The 22,202-nt window shown below is 39.9% G+C and overlaps 1 protein-coding gene across 1 annotated transcript in view; it reads left to right on the plus strand.

Annotated features, from left to right (window-relative positions):
- The window catches only part of ANKRD50 (ankyrin repeat domain containing 50), a 40,085-nt gene extending 18,013 nt beyond the window's left edge, over positions 1-22,072 (plus strand). Inside the window, exons 3-5 of the mRNA XM_053941107.1 lie at positions 4,654-4,883; positions 13,277-16,824; positions 19,078-22,072. Of these exons, the coding sequence (XP_053797082.1) occupies positions 4,654-4,883; positions 13,277-16,821 (3,775 nt within the window). The 3' untranslated portion in view covers positions 16,822-16,824; positions 19,078-22,072. The remainder of the gene's footprint in view (positions 1-4,653; positions 4,884-13,276; positions 16,825-19,077) is intronic.
- Positions 22,073-22,202: the final 130 nt, after the last annotated feature.

The raw sequence follows: 22,202 nt of genomic DNA on the forward strand, positions 1-22,202 counted from the left end.
AGGAGGCTATGTGTGGAATAACGATGTTGTCCACTTTTTTACAAACTTTCTTTGGAAAGAACAAAGAAAGATGTTCATGAAATATACAAATAACGCAGGAGGAGGCTTTGTGTGGAATAACGATGTTGTCCACTTTTTTACAAACTTTCTTTGGAAAGAACAAAGAAAGATGCAGACATCTGGGATGGCGCTTGTCAGGAATACAAATTGGAAATACTGAGATATAAACTCTTGGGAGTTGTCTCAAGAAGCAGTTTGTTGAAGCATTGTTACAATGTTTAGAAAAGGAAAAGTCAGAGCTCAGTAGTAGTACAACAGATTTCGAAGTACGTACCTTCCGTCATAAAATTTGAAGCATGTCATGCTTTGCTAAAGTAGCAGCACTTGGAGTCTGATAAATCAGGGGTAGTGGTTGTGTTTTTCTTTGTGGGTTTGTTGTTTTTTTTTTGTTTTGGTTTGTTTTTTTTGTTTTTATTTTTGTTTGTTTGTTTGTTTTTTTTTTTTTTTTTTTGTTTTTTTTTTTTTTTGTGTTTGGGTTTTTTTTTTTTTTTTTTTTGCCCTGCTGCTTCTGGCCTGCTTAGGAGATGATTTTTATACACTTGTTCTGTGTGTTTGTCAGTAGAGAATGCTGACAGCAGGGTAGAGAAACAGGAGCACTTCTAGCAAGCTACACTCCCAATTTAAGTGGGACATAGCTGAATTTTTTATACACCAGAGAGAGTCAAATATGAGTAACACATTATTATTTCTTTTGCTCCTAGAGCCACTCAGTAATTGCTATTTGGCAACGTGTTTGCTTTATTATTTTTTTTCTTTTTTAAATAAGTATGTGCACTCCACTGTGACTCTTTACAGCTTTTTTGGACAATGCCGCTGTCTTTCTGCTCTGTTCTGTTGTGTCTTTGTGTTTTTTGTGGATCTAATCTAAAAATCTCAAGGCCAGCCATAAGCAGAACTTCAGCATAGCCTGTATGTATTCCTGTCATGTGTGGAAAATCATGTTTGCATGGGTTCAGTCAATTCAGTAGCAATCCTGAAGAATTCTATGGGATGACTCATTGTTCTGAGGAATTCTTGTTTGCTGCAGAGCATGTAAAACATTTTTGCTCTGCATAAGTAAGTCATTAGATTACCATTAAAATGAATTCCATCTTATAAAATAACTAATTGTGCTGTTTTCTCTGGAGATTTTATATTTTTACAAATATCCAGGTTAACTTGGAGTTTTTTTAATTATGACCACTTTTATATCTATATTAAATATAAAACTTGTTAAGATTAAGCTGTTACCCTTTCAGAAGGTAAAGAAAATCAACTTCCAGTCTTTTGCGAGGCACTCTGCAATTAAGCAATCTGTTACAACAATCTGTAGATGAATCACCCTTGAGGGAAGTGCTTTAAAGACATTGTTAATTCCTTGTTGATTTATGTTATTTTCCTGTGTAATCAAGAAATGGTAGGGGAGGGGAATTACTAAGTCATGTTATGGAGGCAAACACAGACTCACTCATAGGATGGTGGAGAAAAGCCCTTTGAGATCATTGACCCAGTACTGCCCAGTCCACCACTAAACCATGTCTTGGGAGATGAGGCTGACTTAGGGAGGGTTCACTCGGTGCCCCTGTCCAGGTCAGCGATAAGGATACGAAACAGAACCAGCCCCAAAACTGAGCCCAGGCAATACCACTTGTGACCTGGCCCCAGGTGGGTTTAACTCTGTTCCCCACCTCACTTTGGACTCCACCATCCAGCCAGTTTGTCCAGGAGGCTGATGAGGGTGATGCTGGCAGAGACTTTAGTGAAGTCCAGGTAAACAACATCCACAGCCTTGCCCTCATCCCCTGAGCAGGTCACCCTGTCCTAGAAGGAGATCAGGTTGGTCAGGCAGGACCTGCCTTTCCTAACCCCGTGCTGTCTGGGGCTGATCCCCTGGCTGTCACATAATGGGACTTTGGCAAATTAGCACAGCACTTCCCGAAAAGTTTCCCTATTATGTTCCTTGGCATCCACTCTGAACTCGTGATGTAAAGTGTCTCGGAAGAACAGAATTTTATCAAACAGTTTCAAAGGGCACTTAAAGAGAAAGCCTGATCAATATCTTGTTAATGCCACACTTTTATTAATATTGCTTGAAGCTGGGAGAAGTCATTGTGCCTCATTTCTTATGTGCATATATTTTTCCTAGTGGAATTTAAATTATGTTAAGATTCAGAAATACAAGTATTGTGAAGTGGAAAGAAGCAGAGCACAGGGAGACAAGGGGCTGTGGAATAGCAGCTTCAATATGCTAGGACTCATCTGCCTGGGAAGAAATAGCTCAGAGAGGCTGTGGTACAAATGGCATAGATAGTGGGAATATGACATTACTGCTCACTGCCCCTTCCAGTCAGAAGTTGAAGGATATCAAATGGACCAAGGACATTTTGGTTTTTAAACCACAAAAGGAAGAACCCTTCCACTTCATGCACTGTGCAGCTAAGCTGCAGACAGCCTTTCTGTTATGAATGTCGGAGCCTTAAACCAGTTGGACAGATCTGTGGAAGTGTGGTCAGTTAAGGGATGTTAAATGCAAAGGCTGAATTTCAGAAAGTCCCTGGAAGCAGTGATTGCTGAGATACTGGTAAAATTTGGCCTTCTAGTGCTTGCCCAGTGCTTAAATTATTCCTTAGACATCTGCTTCCAGCCCTGTTTGGAGCAGAGTGATCTGGAAATCTTTCCCAGACAAGACTATTTGCTTTTCTTGGTGGTGATCCCAACAGGTAAAAACTGACACAAGAATGCTTCTGGATGCTCCTAAGGTATTTCGTAGGCATTTTGTTAGGGTCACATGGATTTTAAGTGAAATTTTTAGTTTAAGATAACCATTACCATTTCTTCATATCTCATAGTAACATTCATTCTCAAAAAGTAATTTCATACAGAGAACTATGTGAGAAGAAAATTAGTTTTGATAGGGAAAGGGATGTTGCAGGAAAAATGCCTTGACACAAATAGCTGAAGGGGGCAAGGCAGTGTTGTGGTGGGGGAAGGGGTGGAAAATGTGGTCATTTCCAACCTCCTCCTTTCATTGTGGGATTGGCATCACTTGGAAAAGTAATTTTAACCTCATGGCTACTTTAATTTCCTGTTCTGTAAATTGGTAGCTGCTTAACTTCCCAGCGTAGTGAGCAGTGATTTCAGTTCTACACAGGCATCCTCTAAAGGAGTACCTAGCTGGGGAATTACAAGAGTTCCAGAAATCTTGTGCTTCTTAAAAAAAGAGGGGAAAGGCCATGTTTTAAAATCCATGTAATACTGAATATTTTCAGATCACAAGTATTCCATACTTCCTTTTTATACCTCTGAGGAAATTTCCCCCCTAGTCTGTTCTGCTAGATTCTGCTGTTACTGTCAGACGTGAAAAGTGCACCACTGTTTCCATTTTGCTTTTTTATCTGTCAGAAAACCAGAAAATAACAAACCTCCCCCAACAAGGCTTATGAATCATTTCTGAAGTGGGTTAAATTCTTGCATTAACAGGCAGGATTTTCCTATTCCCATTTGAATGCTTGGTAGGTGATAATGTGTTGACCAAAGTCTTCTAAAGGTAAATTTGTTCAGTAAAATAAATGAAAAAAGGTTATTATGGACTTGAGTAAAACAAAAATACTTATGATGGGCATGCCTTCGGGACATGTGCAAACAGCAAATTTACAAGAGAGTAAACTGTCAGATATGTATTTTTCTCACCTCATTTCATTTTCCAAATCCTTGTACTATAAAGTCAAAGTTTACTTGCCAAGTGTATTTAAAGATAATTTAGTCAGTGAAACTTACAGGCTTAAATCACTATGAAGTTTCCCAAAAAATAGTAGTGTAGTGTGGAAATACTGAATAGATGCATGATGGTTATGTAGTGCTATTTAAAGATACATGTAAATACAGTTAGGTATATTTTTAAGAACCACCTGCTAAAGAGAGCAACAGTAGATGCAAATTTGAATTTTTTTAGCCACACAATCAGATGTGTTGTTAGAGCTGCATCCCAAGGATGCAGATAATCCTTTCCCGGTAACAGGAGCTTGGCAACTTCAATATAAATAAAAGCTAATACATCAAAGTCACTACCGAATGCCTCAATCTGCTACTAATTTGCATTTTATTTGTGAAGGTATGGCAGAAATTCTGTTCTTTGTAATACTGTTGTTCATTCAGACTTGAACTCTTTGAGCTTTGATATTTCATGTGTCTTTCAGACTTTTTTTTCCATGACCAGCTATTGTTCACTATTGGTTTCTGATAAGCAGTAGCAACAGCTTTGGCAGAGACAATAGTAGTGAAGTTCTTAAGCTTTAGGCCAAGTAGCTTCTTAGTGAACCAACATTTTTCCAAGTCTTCTAATTAGCCTTGAACACTATTACATAATTTTAAAGTATTGTTATAAATTAGAAGTTCATGAAAAAGTAATGGTGCCTAAACAAGAGCTATATCACTACCTACTTGTTCAAAGTATTTCTTCTAGTTTAGTCTACTTCAATATTTTCCATGGTGACTTTTTTTAAAAAGTAACTTTGCATTTTAAGTTGATCATAGCTTTGTCCTGGATGCCTATGTGACAGTCAATGTATTGTTCAATGCATTTAAAATACCAATTTTGTGTTGTGCTCCTTCCAGGTGCATTCTGCTGCCTCTCTTGGGAATGAAGCCCCCTCAGCAGACCCTCTTCATGCTGGTGGATTCGGTGGATGAGGGCTGTAATGTTTCTGAGGGTGAACAGACTTCCACGAGTTTATCTGGGACAATAGCAGAGATTTTGGCCAGCCACTTCGAGTTCTTCCCTCCCTGGCTGCTCCTCCTGTGTTCTGCCCGCAAGCAGAGTAAAGCTGTTACAAAAATGTTTACAGGTGAGCACAGAGCACAGGAATTGTTTGGGACCTCTACCTAGGATGTTGTATTTGCCTGGCCCTGGGGATGGTGGGAAGCACTGCTGCATGCTTACTTCTAAAAAATGACAATAGCAAAAACAGTAATTCTAAATTAAAAATCACACATCCCTGTTTCCTAAGGACTATGGAAAGTTTAAATCAGCCAAACATTTTAGAGTTAAATTTTATCTTTGCAAAGCATCCATGTTCTCGTCAATATCTTGAGTTTTCCTCTTCTTTACTCATTTTAGAAGGCTTCAAAATAGGTGATGTGTAAGTGCAGAAGTATTTCAGCTGCATACACCCATTCCTTATAACCTCAGAAGGTTTTCCATTAAAATCTCTCCCCATGTTTGCAAAACGCCGGTAATAATCTCTGAAGTTGAAACTGGAGAGAGGAACAATGTAGATGTGAATTCTTAGACTGTGCTTTTGGCAAAAGTTGCACAGTAAAAAAAAAATTTTACAGCTTCTTCTTCCAGGCTTTACTGTGTCATGAGAACGTTTCTTCACTGTAATGACATTGTTACTGGAAGTTCTCTGAAATTTAATAAAAGGCAATATCTGGACTGGATTCCAGGCCTATGTATAAAGCCTGTGTGTATTAAGGACACAATTAGGACAAAAAATGTGATTATAGAACTTAGACCCATAGGCTTGCTCGTTTCCACAGTGGCAGAAGGTCAATGGGATAATTGCATTTTGGAATGAAGTACTGTATTAATCAGCGGCAGACATGAAGACTGGTATTTGGGAGTATGTGACAACTGAAAGAAACTTTGGGGTGGCTTCACAGGGTTCCTTCAGGCATTCACATGGGAATAGTTTTGTCAGAGTTTGGCTGGTTAGATATGTTGTTATTGCCAAAAACCAGACAAGACTTTCTCACAACAGTCCTGTTTCCTTTCCATTGAATCATACAATGTTTCAGACTAGCCCTAAAAAATTGCTGTTGTCTTTTAAGTATATTTCCAGATGGAATTCCTGACAGGAAGAATCAGCAGAACTAATGGGTATGCCTTTAAAAAATATTTAATTCCAGTGAGTTAATTTTTCATTTCCACAGAGTGTGACTTGATAAATAGCATAAAGGAAATTGGTGTGTGATACTATAATCCCATCTTCACTGTGGAAAAGGTACAGCAAAGAAAGAATTGGATACAAATTGAGAAGATATTTTAGGGTCTATTTGGAGGCAGTTATGGTTTAGCCACTATGAAAGGAAAATGTGACATTACAGCCAATGTGATGGCTGCCCATTTAATACATGGTTGGAGGATTTTCCTGTTACCAGCCAATATTCAGGTTTGCAATAGTGAGGAACTGAGGAGCATGGCTGAAGCTTCTGTTAACTTCAAAAACTATGCAACTTGGTGTTGTAAAACTGCAAATATTGTGGGTTTATTTTTGGTTCTGGCCTGCAAAGGATTAACTGACATTAACTCTTCTGCTGGAGCAAACTCTTCTCCTTCTTTGTGGTATTTGAACGTTTACTTTTAGCTAAGCCAATTTTTAAAGCTATTTATATTTAGTTGGTGGGTGGGCAGTAGTGGAGATTGACAATGAGTATTTGGACCAAATAAAAATCAGTTGCACTGATCTTTAACTTGGTGAGAGAGATTAGGATCCTTTCAGAACTGATGAAGAAAATGTGTCCCATCTGTAGTTTTTTCTGTTAAAAAAGTTTTGGAGCATGGTATGAAATATGCATACATTGGCCAGTTTTAATTTGTTTGCAGTGAGTTTGTATCTGTTTTCATTTAAAATTTTCATTCAGTAAAAAATTCTTCTGAATCTGTCTAACAAATAGGTTTAGCGCTCATGTCAGCAAAGTGTTCCCAAAAACTGGAAGCAGGCTTGCTGCAGTGGCCTTGTCCTGATGATGCTCTTTTTTTGGGTGTGCAGTACAGATGGGAGCTGTGCAAGCGGCTCCTGAGCCAAAAATAGTGATGACATGGAAGAGAGAGTCCAGTCTTTCTCACCCACTGTCATCCTGACACTGCCAGTGGTGAATAATCATCCCTAGCACTCTTAACAATGAGAAAAGGAGGAGGGGTGTTTGTTCTGGTCCTCTTTGTTCTTTCACTTCTGGTGGCGACTTATTTATGAAAACTGAATAGCTGTGCCTTCATCTGCTGCAGCTTGTGCTCTGGGCCCTTCTGTATTCCCAGATTCTGTAGTAGCACAGCGTACTACAGGTTTTTTCCCCTTGCTCAAATTCTCAGCTTTCACTAATTTAAAACCAAAAAAAGAAAAGTGGAAAAAAAAAAAGTCTTGCCTCTTGTGGCTACAGAGACAACCTCAAAAATATGAACCAAATGTGAGACGATGCCTGGCTGAGTCTGTGGTCACCCTCCACAATGAGCAAATGCCAAATGAGTTAAAAAAGGAGAGGGACAGATAACTGCCTTCTCTTCATATGCTCTGTCACCAACTGCTACATGCTGCCTGCTTGCTTTTCCTAGTGGCTTTTCCCCTAAATTTAACAATTCTGTCTTGCACCCGTAGTTATCCACGTTGTCTCCCACATCATCGTTTGTTATCATTTGGCTCCAAGTGTGGGCACTCAAGCAGCTACATCAACACAGCCTTTCCAACATGGAAGTGGCACAGAACATAAAATGTATTTTTTTTCATTTTTAGCTAATGAGCTAATGAGCTCTCTTTTAAAATGAGACTAAATCTTGAAAGCATAGGAGTTGTGCTTACAAAACTAATTTCCTGGTTTGAAGATCCCTCATATTAGTTGGAAAACTTGAGGCATTTTCAAATCAGGCAATTTTACATAGATAAGTTGGAGTGAACAGCAGATAATTTCTCATTAAAAGCATAAAGGTAAGTAGGCAAAAGTGCATATATACAAATGGTTTTAAAAGACTTCTTTTTAATAGGCATTTACCTAATTTCTTCTTTTTTTTTGCTAGACACGTAAATCAAGTTTCTGTGGCATGGGGCTTGATTATACCCCTCAGTTAAACACTGACATTCTTGTGAAGAATTCCTTATCATGCGTGAAGGATGGCTGCACAACCTGTGCAGATGTCACATCTCAGGGAGCCATAGTTCTCATTAAGTTCATGACAAATACCAGAAAGATACTGGAAAATTTAATAAAAAAATGAAAGTGGAGGTGAAAGGGTTCAGTTTAGCTTCAGAGGCAGTTTAAGTTCCACTCACCCACATGTCCAGAGGCAGGAACTGACAAAGTCATCCATTTTTCACTCATCCTTTTATTTGTCATTCAGTTCCAGACAGACAGGAACTTTTAGGAGTTGGTGTTTATCCGAATTTGTTCTTGATTAGAAATCTCGGGAACATGTCTTGCTCATGTTTCTGCTGTTTACTGGTCTGAATAGATGTGAAGAGTTGTTTTCCTTACAACCTTTCCAAAAAATTAAAAAATAAGCAAAAATGTGAAAATCTTAGAGAAATACAGTAAAAAATCACAATGCAGCTTCTCTGAGAAACCTCACTTTCTGGTGATTAGAGCTACTCATGTAGTTCTATTGCTGAATCCCCAAACCAAATTGGTTGCCAGATTTGGAGCTGAACTTTTCTGCCATTCCAGAAAATAAATGGCATGAGACTACTTCAGGAGAGATTGCTTCCAAAATAAAAAAAAATCTAAGTTGTCCTCTAATTTTTCATTGTAGGTTGGAATTTATTTGGGTGATTTAATGTTTCTTTGAAGTCTTCATGGGAGTTGGATTCTTACTGTAAAAGATAAACTATATTTTTATGTGGTTGTGAAACTTCCTTTTATAATATTGAAGCTTTGAAAAAGTTTATTTTTTGTTTAGGTTTGGGGTTTTGAAAGAAACATAATTTAAAATGCTTGGGAAATATATAGGGAGCTTTTAATTACTGTGTCCTTTCTTTTCATTACTACTTTGAAAGCATTGTACTAGGGAATTTCATATTTCGTTGTAAAAAGTTGTGTGAACTTGGAATTTAATTGCCTTGTAATTAAAGAGGGAAGACTAAATTGTTTCAAATGGACTATTACCTGTAGATCTAATTAAAGAAACTTCTGTGCAGTGACACGGACCAGGGAAAGCAGCAGATTCAGCCTCAAAGTCTCGTAGCACCTGCAGAAGAGACAGAGAAATTTGTAATGCACAATATACTGCAAATGCACTAAAAGCTAAGTGTGCTGCCTGAGTCTCCAGGTGCCCTTTACTCTGCTGGATAAGTTATTCTTTTTGAGCAGGTGTGCATAAATGGCCACAGAAGTACCTAATTCAATACATGTTTAGATCAGCAGCATGAAGTATTAATGCCAAATTACTGCCATGTTCGTAATAATTTGTATTACTCTAAAGCTAACAATTCAGTTAAATACATTAAAATGCATTTAAAACTTCTGTTATGTGCTTATGTACATCCATTTAAAGATATGAAAGTGGAAGGATATTTTTAAGTATTGAAACTTGCTAGTTAATAGCTTTTTGACTATTAAAGTATGAAAAGGTTGACATGCTATAAAAGTATTTATAATCAAGATCCTTTTTTTTCCCCTTTTGAATGACCCTAGATCTTGCCAATGAATACATTTGGAACAAATTTGTTTACAGAACTGCCAGAAATTTAATAAATTAGAACAATCCATATTGGAGCTCTCGTTGGATTGAAACTGATGTGTTATATGAAAAATTTTAACAATGCAAGAAGCAGGGTCGTGGGACTGCAAGTTCTGTCTACTGTAACTTCTGTTTTGCTGAGCTTAAGTAGTTCATGGGAATGCATCAGAAACAAAATGAGCTTTCTCTTAATATTTTTGTGCTTCTTGTCCATGAAAGTGACTTATTGTATGGGGCAGGGTTGAAAAGCAAGTTTGCAAGCACTTTGCTTGGAAATGTAAAATGACTTGATTTAGGCAGATATATGGGGAGAAAATACATAGCTTTGTTTTCCTTCTTCAAGCTAGCAACAAAAAATTCAGACTTAAAAAAATTCAGTTCTATCTATAAGGCTTCATTTGAATTATTTGCTTATTATAGTATGGCCTGATGCAGTGGTTAAAATTAACATCCTGTTTTATGTCCAAAAGTCTGCTACAATGGCAGTTTGTTATTCCCAGCCCTTAAAGGGCATTTCATCCCTGGGATGTGTGAAGGTCTGTATAAGCGTAGTGTGCTTCTTGCTATCCAAGCTTACTTTCAGATACAATATATAGGATCTCATTAACAAAGAATGTATTGTAATACTGCAGAAAAGAAAAAACGAAAAGGGGAAAAAAAGCAATTTTTGGCTTCCATAAATATGTTGCCAATCAAATAGTTTAAAACTGCTCTGAAGCCTTCTGAAATTTATTTACTTGTCTGAAGTGCTTAAATATTTGGTGTATCTGAGCTAAGAATAGATAATTTTTAGCTCTAGTATGGAACAAAGTAATCAGAGCATCTTAGAATGTTTTGTGTTGGAAGAGACCTTAAAGACCATCTCATTCCAACCCCCTGCCATGGGCAGGGGCACCTTCCACTATCCCTGGTTATTCAAAGCTCCATCCAACCTGGCCTTGAACACTTCCAGGAATGGAGCATCCACAGCTTCTCAGGGCACTGATACATCATTTAAAGGGGAAAAAAAGTGCCACACACACAAGCCCTTCCTTTTTTTATTTTTTATTTGGAGGGTTTAGGGTTTTTTTGGTTCACTTTCCCACCCATTTTGGGAAGCAAAATGAAAATTGTTTTTCAAAGAACGCTTGCAAGACAGACAAGAGTCTCATTTTTGAAGCAGAGATACAGAAACTGAGAAAGAGGTGCTTAAACTACTATCACTGCGAGTTTTCCTGGGAAGGCTGGGAGTCAGGGGAGGTGAAGTGTAATCATTAGTCAGGCAACACTGAACATCAGCTGAAATCTCAGGCTTGCTATTGTACCAGTCCATCGAGGGTTTTCTCATTGCAGAGAAATGAAATCTGCTACTGAAAAAACATTTACGTGATGTAAAAATAAAAAAGCTTACTTTTGCAGGTATATACTGGAAGGCAGGATGTGGGCATGGGATTAATGTGAGAGGTTGGGGAGCAGGGTCATGTAGGTCTAAAGACACAGAGAATGATTTTGCAGAGCTCCCTGCCTGTTCTTGTTCAGCCAAGAGACAGGGACAGATCTGTGTGAGGCGAAGCAGGGCAGTTCAGAGGAAGGTGAGTGAGTGGGGTAGTTGTGTTTGCTCCAGATTGAGCAAAACAGAGCTGTTCCCTCTGCACAAATGAGCCTGGCAAAGGGACACCTATCCCTAATTACAGCTCCTTGTATGCATGTGACCGTGTGTCCATGCACCAAACAATGCCTTGGCTTTGGTGTTATTTTTTCACTTCTGTATCTTCTGAAGGATCCTGACCTAGAAACAGACTTCACTTCAAGTGGGAGCTTTGGGATCTGCAGAATCACAGGACACTGTCTGCTCTTACTCAGCAAAGTTTTTTGTTTGGGTTATGTGCAAGAATTGAGGGCTTCACAAAGTTACATACAGAATATTTTAATAAAATACATAGTAAAGCAATGAATTATGCTATCCTACAGGTCAGGTTAGGACATTACTTGAATTTGTGGCACATTATGGTGGATAAAGCTGTTTCTGTGTTTCCTTTTAGAGCCAAAAAAAAAAAAAAAAAAAAAAAGAATGGAATGGAGAAAGATTATTTTCTTGCTCCTGGCCTTCTCATTCAAAAATCTTCAAGTAGTCAATCTTACTTGTGTAGTTTTATTCTCTGAAGTGACTGTGCAAAAATGTCCTCTCCAATGATTTCATTTCATGGAGAAGCATGATTTTGTTTTAGGTATTCTATTGATTCAGTCCTGTTTGTAGTGCTTCCATAAATTACTATGGGAAGCAGAAATATTTTAGTAACACTTACATAGCTTACCTCTCTGTTCTCCTCTGTGGTGTTTGTACAGTGCTCATGTAGACTAAACAATTAACAGAGTGACCTTAATGGGACATTCAGAACCTCTGCTGAAGCCACTGGGGAGCAAAAACCACAGCTCTGTTGCCAGCCTGAATTTGCTGTCAAAACAACTTCAGACACTGAGCAGTTTGATCCACAGTGTTTAGATACAATAAAAACATAAATATAGAAGCAACATCCTTCAGAGGCTCACTTAAAATGTTTTTTTCCATGGAGATGGGGTCGGAATTGAATTGAATTGAATTGAACACATCAATCTATGGTTGCTTTTCCTTTGGTATAATTAGTAACATAGCTTTGGTTTGAAGAGCGGTTGGTTTTGTGTCTGACTAGCTGAGCTGGCTGTAAGGAAAGGATCACAAGCTGTCCCTGGAAAAGTGAGGTGCAATTCTGACCTGAAATGCAGTCACTGAAGGTGCTGCCTCCATGACCTCTGTGGTTTTCCCGTAACTTCCACAAGAGCAGCATTCAAACAACGTGATGTGTCATTAATCAGAGAGGGTAGGTCCTCATCAAGTGCTTACCTTGGCCCTACCAGAGCAAATGTTTGAAATGGCAGAGGCAGCCGTGTATCCACATTGGTTCAGCCCCATTCCTGAGAGTCTTATGGCCACTAAGGCAGCGCAGGGAACTTCCTCGCACGCGCTGCTGGGAACGGTGTCCCTTTCCTTGAATGGGGAGGGGACATACACGGTCTGTGTGTATGAAATAATGTCCCTTTTTCTTCTAAAGAGTAAACAGGCTGGAAAAACAAAGAGACATGACTACAAGAGAACCTATGTCTTTATACAATGAGTCACCTACCTGAGAACCAGGGTGTTTATCTAGAACTCAGTCTTCTCTTGCAAAATGTAGGTAACTTTCAGTGTGCAGAGGTCTGAAGATGTTTAAAACTATTTTTTGAGTGTCTCTCCTGTATAAAAAGCTTTTAAAAGAAGCTGTGGTGGTAAAGTTAGTGATTTATATACATTTAATCATGCATGTGCAGCAGGTGTGAATACCCTCTTTTGTAATTAAATAAATATAATAATTGTCTTAATCTAAATAGCTGAAAATTACTTAGAATTCCATTGTTAACCACATTGGAGAAGGGATTATTCCTTCAATAATATAATAATACTTAATAATCTTATTTCAGTTGCAGTTTTGATGGTTTTACTTAGGTGTTTAGTGTTGTCCAAGGCAGACACACAATGCCTAATTCAGAGTGATTTTCAATATTATTTTTGTTAATAGCACCTGTTTTTTCTTATACTAGATGATGATAACAGTGCATCTAATTATCAAAGTTTTCTGCTATTATAATTAATATATATTCACTGTGTTTACTGGGGAAAATATTTTATGGTGGGTGTTCCCCACCCAAAAATGTTTTGGCTTTTATTTACTCTTCTTTCAACATTGAGTTAAGCAGAGCTGGATCAGAAATAATTACAGCTTTCTCTCCTCTCAACAGGTTTTCGAAAAATAAGTCTGGATGACCTCCGAAAGGCTTACATTGTGAAAGATGTGCAGCAATATATTCTGCATCGTTTGGACCAGGAAGAAGCCCTGAGACAACACCTCACAAAAGAAACAGCAGAAATGCTGAATCAGCTTCACATCAAAAGCAGCGGTTGCTTTTTGTATCTGGAACGTGTCCTAGATGGAGTTGTGGAGAATTTTATCATGTTACGGGAGATCCGTGATATTCCAGGAACATTAAATGGCCTCTACCTTTGGCTCTGTCAGAGACTTTTTGTGAGAAAACAGTTTGCAAAGGTCCAGCCCATCCTTAATGTAATTCTTGCAGCCTGCAGGCCCTTGACCACCACAGAATTGTATCATGCCGTGTGGACCAAAAACATGACACTGACGATGGAAGACTTTCAACGCAAATTGGATGTTCTGTCCAAAGTCCTTATCGATGGCCTTGGAAATACAAAAATCTTGTTTCATTACAGTTTTGCGGAGTGGTTGCTGGATGTAAAGCACTGTACACAGAAATACTTGTGTAACGCTGCAGAGGGACACAGAATGCTGGCGATGAGTTACACCTGCCGGGCAAAGGATTTAACACCGTTAGAAGCTCAAGAGTTTGCATTACATCTCATTAATTCTAATTTACAGTTGGAGACTTCAGAGCTGGCTTTGTGGATGATATGGAATGGCACACCTGTCAAAGACTCCCTGTCAACCTTAATTCCTAAAGAGCAAGAGGTGTTACAGCTGCTGGTAAAGGCTGGTGCTCACGTCAACAGCGAAGATGACCGCACGTCTTGCATCGTCCGGCAGGCTCTGGAGAGGGAAGACTCTATCCGTACCTTGTTGGACAACGGAGCGTCAGTAAACCAGTGCGATTCCAATGGGAGAACGCTGCTGGCCAACGCAGCGTACAGCGGCAACCTCGACGTGGTCAACCTGCTGGTGTCGAGGGGAGCAGATCTGGAGATCGAAGACACCCATGGGCAAACAGCGCTGACCTTGGCTTCTCGGCAGGGGCACACCAAGGTGGTCAACTGCCTCATCGGCTGTGGGGCCAACGTCAACCACACAGATCACGACGGCTGGACGGCACTGCGCTCGGCGGCATGGGGAGGGCACACGGAGGTGGTGTCCGCGCTCCTGTACGCTGGGGTCAAAGTGGACTGTGCCGATGCTGACAGCCGGACGGCGCTGAGAGCAGCAGCGTGGGGAGGGCACGAAGATATTGTGCTGAATCTGCTCCAGCACGGGGCTGAAGTTAATAAAGCTGACAACGAGGGCAGGACGGCTCTGATTGCAGCTGCATACATGGGACACAAAGAGATCGTGGAGCACCTGCTGGACCATGGTGCGGAGGTGAATCATGAGGACGTAGACGGGAGGACAGCGCTGTCTGTGGCTGCGCTCTGCGTGCCGGCCAGTAAGGGACACGCCTCGGTGGTCAGCCTTCTCATCGACCGTGGTGCTGAAGTTGACCACTGTGACAAGGATGGCATGACTCCACTGCTGGTGGCTGCCTATGAAGGACACGTGGATGTGGTTGATCTGCTCCTGGAAGGAGGAGCTGATGTTGATCACACAGACAACAATGGCCGGACACCACTTCTGGCAGCAGCCTCCATGGGCCACGCCTCCGTGGTGAATACTCTTTTGTTTTGGGGTGCAGCTGTTGACAGCATTGACAGTGAAGGTAGAACAGTCCTGAGCATAGCATCTGCGCAGGGCAATGTTGAAGTAGTACGGACTCTGCTGGACAGGGGGCTAGATGAAAATCACAGAGACGATGCAGGCTGGACACCTTTGCACATGGCAGCTTTTGAAGGTCACAGGTTGATCTGTGAAGCTCTTATAGAACAAGGTGCTAGAACAAATGAAATTGATAATGATGGACGGATACCTTTCATATTAGCCGCGCAGGAAGGTCACTATGATTGTGTGCAGATGTTACTAGAAAATAAATCCAACATTGATCAGAGAGGCTATGATGGGAGAAATGCTCTCCGAGTTGCTGCCTTAGAAGGTCACAGAGATATAGTTGAGCTACTGCTCAGCCACGGAGCAGATGTGAACTACAAAGATGCTGATGGTCGGCCAACGCTTTATATCCTAGCATTAGAAAACCAGCTTACAATGGCTGAGTATTTTTTAGAAAATGGTGCAAACGTCGAAGCAAGCGATGCTGAAGGAAGAACAGCACTCCATGTTTCCTGCTGGCAGGGCCATTTGGAGATGGTGCAGGTGCTGATAACGTACCACGCTGATGTGAACGCTGCAGATAATGAGAAAAGATCCGCTTTGCAGTCTGCTGCATGGCAAGGCCATGTGAAGGTCGTGCAGCTTCTCATCGAGCATGGTGCTCTGGTTGACCATACTTGTAATCAAGGTGCTACTGGACTCTGCATTGCAGCCCAAGAGGGGCACATTGACGTTGTCCAGATATTACTGGAGCATGGTGCTGATCCAAATCACGCTGACCAATTTGGGCGCACTGCTATGCGGGTTGCAGCCAAAAATGGACACTCCCAGATTATCAAATTACTGGAAAAATATGGTGCATCAACTCTGAATGGTTGCACTCCGTCTCCAGTCCACACAATGGAGCAGAAGCCCTTACAGTCGGTCTCCTCTAAAATGCAATCCTTAACTATGAAGTCCAATAGTTCAGGAAGTACGGGAGGAGACATGCAGCCTGGAATGCGGGGATTATCCAATGGGCCTGCACACGCCTTCAGTTCTCCTTCGGAGTCTCCCGATTCTACGGTTGACCGTCAAAAGTCATCTTTATCAAATAATTCCCTGAAAAGCTCCAAAAATTCTTCTCTCCGCACCACGTCCTCGACGGCCACCGCTCAGACGGTGCCCATCGATAGTTTCCACAGCCTGTCGTTCACAGAGCAAATCCAGCAGCATTCCCTTCCACGCAGCAGAAGCAGGCAGTCCATTGTCTCCCCTTCTTCCACAACTCATTCTCTAAGTCAAAATCATAATTCACCCAGTAGCGAGTTTGAATGGAGCCAAGTGAAACCTAGTTTGAAATCAACTAAAGCAAACAAAGGGGGCAAAACAGACAACTCCAGCAAGTCTGGGTCAGCTGGAAAGAAAATAAAGCAGAGTAGTTCCTCCCAACCCAAAGTGCTAGAGTATGAAATGACTCAGTTTGATAAACGAGTACCTATTACCAAATCTGGCACAAGCATGCCACTGAAATCAATGCCGCCAGAACCACAGTGCAAGATTTTGGTCCCTCCAGCTCAGCAAGAAGTTGGTCGATCTCAGCAGCAGTTCCTGATTCACCAACAGAGTGGGGAGCAGAAGAAGAGAAATGGCATTATGACAAATCCAAATTACCATCTTCAGAGCAATCAGGTTTTTCTCGGCAGGGTTTCTGTCCCACGAACAGTGCAGGACAGAGGGCATCAGGATGTGTTGGAAGGCTATCCCTCCGCAGAGACAGAACTCAGCCTTAAGCAAGCCTTAAAACTTCAGATTGAAGGTAGCGACCCAAGCTTCAACTACAAGAAGGAAACACCATTGTAAAAGGTAACCTACCCAGTCACAAAGGAACCAAATGTCTGCATTTCATTTAAAACGTGTTAAAATGACATTTTATTATAATTTACCATCATAATTGCTTATGTGATGGATGTTAAAATCTTAACCTGTCAAATATTTCCTTTGCTGTAATTTAAAAGCACTAGCCATAGAGGAATTGGATCACTGTCATGTTGTCTGTTGAATTCAGTTGCTCAAATTGTGCCCCACTGTCTTTGATAAGTGAGTTTCAGGTAGCATTGATTTGGAATTTGATTTTCAAATGTAAGGACAGAGGAGAATTTCAGTTCATGATGTTTTCAGATATAGTCTTTATTTCATTATTTATGAAAATGCTCCTCAGAAAGTTTCTGAAGGTTTTTGTAAGTTATGGGCAACCACTTCTCTGAATGTGGATTTCAAGGGTGAATAAGTATAAAATACTATTCTAAAGCTTTGATTTTATATTTCTCTTACTGTAAAGGTAATCCTCCTATAAAAGAGGTGCTTTCCTCAGTGCAAGATTATTATTTATGTTATGGTACCAATTTTCTGACCATTCTCTTGTTCTTAGTCAGTGGAGGTCATTTAGATATCTCACCTCCTCTCCAATACTGAATTTTAAGCTGAAAAAGTAATTATCAGTCTCTTTTTCAGATATGAATCGTCAGTGAGTCAGCTAAAATAGTTCTATTTTTCTCCCTCTTCCTGTTGAGGTGTATATTTTTTAGGGCATTTGGAATGTGTTAATATGTTTTCTATTGGAATCTTTAATTTCGATCACACATTTCATAAAGATGGAAGCAGCATCTTTATGAAATGTGCGCCCACCTCTTATTGCTTGCTCACTTACTTTTGAAAACATTTTTTGTCTGTGAATGCAGCATTTTGGACAGCTCAGGCTGCTGCTCCTTAGAACAAGAATGTTCTTGCCAGTTCTGACTCAGTTCTGCTGCAGGTCATCAAAGACAGCGTGTTTCTAGGACAGTTGAAGGGGGTGCAGAATCCACACATGGAAGGTTTTCAGCTGTCAAAAACTTATAAACAGGCATTTTCCTAAAATGTTCTGGAAATTTACTTTAATTGAATATATCTGTAGATGTAGCTGAGGTCCCTTTAGAATTGCAGAGCAATAGAATATTGTGCAGGACCCTGTTGGGTTGGCGTTTTGCTTCCATTAAAAAATGTTTGAAACAATACAGTGTTTCAGAAACATCTGCACTAGATGTTTGTAAAATTTGTAAAATGCAAATTTTACCAAAGGATCAGATAAGCTGTGGGGCTGGACAGCAGGAACAGGCATAGAGGAATCATCAGCTGGGAGAGAAAAGTCCCTAAATCTTCGTAAAAGTTACAAGTACTTCAGATTCCCACAGTAGTACATCATGCCCAAACAGGATTAGAATTTATTTGTCATTTTTTCCTCCTTCTGTAAAACTTTGAAACATATAATTAAGGATTGTATTTCCTAACTCTGACGTGCCTGCACCTGATGTTCATCGCGTGCTTTCATGTTGTACTTTATTGTAAATCCATTGCATGGTTCTGACGTAGAATGTGTTCATCTGACCTAACCTGTCATCAAAAGCCTGGTTTTGGTGAATTTTTCCATCTTCCTTGATTTTAAAATATAAACAGCATATAAAGAAATCTGAACATTCCTCATATCATACTAAAATTTGGCTTTGCTTTGTCTGGAACAAATGGTGTGTTACTGAAAATTCAGAGTTTCTCTTAGTGAAGTTCTTGGTTTTACAAATGGCTAAAAAATGAGGTGTGGATAACCAAATGGTTCCTTTTGCTTTTCTCTTAACACTTCCCAGAGCATCACTTTAAAGATGGGAATTTAGAACAATTCTGTGTGGATTATGAATTACTTGGCACAGGCTGTAATTTACCTCCTCTTTTGCCAAATCTCAAGCAGAAAAAAGGGTAATTTCCCTGACCAGTGGATAAATGAGTCACCTGTGGGGAGTCACATCAAAAATATTCCAGAGAGGCACCAAAGGAATGGCTTTCCTTCCCTAGCTGCTGCTTCCCACCAGGAAGCTCTCCTGTTGTGGGGACCTTGTAGGTGCTTGGGATGGCAGAGAGCACAGGGAATCAATCACAGGACTGGGGTTAGGCAGGAAACACTTTTCCTCATCAGGTTGTTGTTGTGTGCTTTTGACTTTAATTAGGGATGATACAGCTCTGTTTCTGACAATGCTGTTTGTGTTACAGACTATTTCAAAGCTTAATGTTTTTATTTTATACTTCCAGGCCAATTCCATGATGCTGTGAACAGAAGCGCTTCTGCTCCCGATGATTTATCAGCTGGCTGGGATGAAAGCAAACAATGCTTGTTTAGTCCACCTAGAAATTCAAGAATGTGATTCCTACAGTTCAGTTACCTTAATTACTGTAATGTGCCTACATTTTCAGGCTGCCTTCTCAGTATAACCCTCTGTGCTTCGAATTTTTTTTTGTGTACTTTGTATTTAATACCCAGAATGAGCACTTTTTTTAATTGCAGAAAGATATATGCTGTATTTCCCTGACCACAGCTGAAAATGGTAAGAACCAGGAATTCTGATTTCCTATTCCAGATCGCTTGGTAGAGGTGCATGTGCCACAGTGAACTGTGTTATGGAAAAGGCAGTGCTTTTTGTATTTATTTTTCTGTGGCTAAAGAAAATAAGCAATGAGTTTGTCACATTTGCATTGTTGTCATGTATTGTCAGTTCCCCGTGTATTTCAAAAGGTTCCCTCCAGAATTACAAGTCTTCTAACAGTATTTTATAAATACTGTACTTGTGTGTTCTGTCTGTGTAATTGCTGTTCAGTGGTGGCAAAGAAGTCGGACTGCAACCACCTGCAGTGTCTTTGGGATTTTTAAGCGGCAAAAATCCACTCTCTGGTACTACAGCACCAAATCTGGATAGCAGACTGGGACCACTGAAAGCAATAGGCAAATTTTGGACACTTGGTCTGCAATAGGCTCTGTTATTGCTACGGTGATGAGGTAACTAATATGGGTATGTCTGAGGTGCTAAGAGGTCTGATCCTGTTTTCTTGTATATCTCTATACATTAGAAACAGCTCTTTCTCTTTTCCAAGGTAAAGGACTATTTTTGGGAATGTCACTAAAACAAACCATGGAAAATACAGACCCTTTGTGAGCAAGGCTGAGAGCATATGCAGCGAGAGTGCAGTGGAAAAGCACAGCAACAGCGTTGCCTGGGGAGTACAGAGATGGCTGAGTTGGCCCTGTCCTGAGACAATAACTCCTTAAAGCACAAACTGGTATGAATGTGGTTACTGCTTCACGGGGATTAGGTAGAGCCAGCGTGTCTCTGTACCTGGAGCACGGTGAATCAGCAGTCAGGGGAACCCATCCATGGATAATGGAAAGCTGGTTTCCCACTCTTACAGCAGTAGTATTTTACTTGTGTGAAAGAGAGCAAAGTCAAGGTCATTGTTGTGAAAGTGAGCAGTGTGAGTTTTCCCTTCGAATGTGCACATCTTACTTGCACAGTTCTGCAAGTGATAAAATGAAACAAGTGGGTTCTTTTCTCCTACAAATGCAAGCTATATTCTACTATTCACCATTACACAGCCTTGCTCTTTAGAAAATAAGCCTATTTTTGTATGCAAGTGTTTCTTCTAAAGGCTTGGGTTTCATCTTTTTCATACTCTAATTTTGATCATTCCAGAAATAAGATGATAGAGAGCTGAGGTTATTTTTCAAAGATGATTAATTAGATCCTTAAACTTCGATGAGTGGTGTCTGGATGTAGATGTAATGCATATTATGAGGCACTGAAGTGCTCCATGTCTGGTTATTATAATCAACTGTCATCAGAATACTTCTTTTAAATCTTGCACCTCCATTCTTACTTGCTTTTTCCTAAATGTAAAAAAAAGAATCTTTTCTAGTCAGGCATTCAGCATATAGTAAAATTAGATGTTAGAAGCTGACAGACGGCAACATGGATTACTCTGAATGTTTCACGTATTGAATTTCTTGTCCCCGTGGGACAATTATAAAATAAACATAACAGGAGTCTGGCAGAATGGCCTTAAGAGGGTTAGTGGTTTAGAAAAGAGAAAGTACCAAAATGTTCTCAGCAAACTTGTTCCAAACCTCAAGTGTAGTACATTTGCAATACTGTGCAAGAATACGACTTTCCTTAGTGATTAGATGTATGTTTTGTTCTGTGGAAAGGGATCACTGAATGCCAACATTTTTTCTACTGACCTTGACTGTCATTGGGATTATATTTATTTAAATTTATTGTGTTGTTATGAGTTGTACCTTGTGGACAGAGGACGTAAAAAAATGGCCAATTTCACAAGGGGCCACAACTTACAGATAGTCTGGTGGGTTTTGTGTGAATAGTATTTACATTTGAAACAGTCACTGGGGAAACCCTCTCCAAATCAGCAGAAAGTAGACCTGTCAAAAATGTTTTCAGAATGACAATTCTGCCACATTTTGAATATCCCTCTGGAATGGGGCATGAATTGCTTTTAAATCATCTATTTTCTCAGATGGTCTGTGTAATTTGACATTGCTGTTGCGCGTAATTTTTAGCATCACCATTTGTGAGGGGTTTGTGTGCCAAGCAAAGTTGCTGTTCCCCCATTGCTCCCTCTGCTTTGCCCTTTCCCATCTATAAATGAGTGGAGGTCAGCAGAGAGGTGCAACTGTGACTCAGCACAGTACCTTCTGCCAGGCAGCAGTTCTCACCACCCAAAAAACCTGAATAAAACAGGAATCCTGTTTCTCTTCGTCCCATTTCGCTGGTCCTTCCAAGGTCATCTCCACAAGACATCCAAAATTCTTGATGGGAGAGATGGGGAAAAAGACTGTTTTGTGGACATGGATATCAATACTGTGTGCATGTGGAAAAACTCATCTGGAGAGAAATGCATTAAGAGATAACAAGGCACAATTGATGCATTTTTGTCTTCTCTGTGATCAGTATTGAAAACATTACCATTTCTTTAAAACTAAAAAGGTGTTTTCCCTCCTCAGTTACTCTGCTATGCAAATGTCCATTATGCTTAATATTCCCCATCTGAACTCCTCAGTTAACTTGGTTTGCAGATGGACTGTTTTTTCCTGGAGTGGGTTGTAAATAGCCTTTAATGTACATTGAATGAATTTCACATTGTAAAATTTTTATTTTATTCCTTGTATTATATTAAGCAAAAATCCCTGTGTATATTAAAGTGCATAATAAATATATTTGCTTTTCAGCAGACATCTAAATGTTTTAATTTTTCTACCTCATTTCCTGTGACATTTGAGGAAAAGATTATTAAACTTGATTAACTTTCATGTAGTGCTAAATGAAGCATGATGTATGTGTCATGTAAGCAGCCGAGGCTAGCAAACCTCA

The sequence above is a fragment of the Vidua chalybeata genome, chromosome 4, assembly GCF_026979565.1.
Source record: "Vidua chalybeata isolate OUT-0048 chromosome 4, bVidCha1 merged haplotype, whole genome shotgun sequence".
Classification (NCBI taxonomy): domain Eukaryota; kingdom Metazoa; phylum Chordata; class Aves; order Passeriformes; family Viduidae; genus Vidua; species Vidua chalybeata.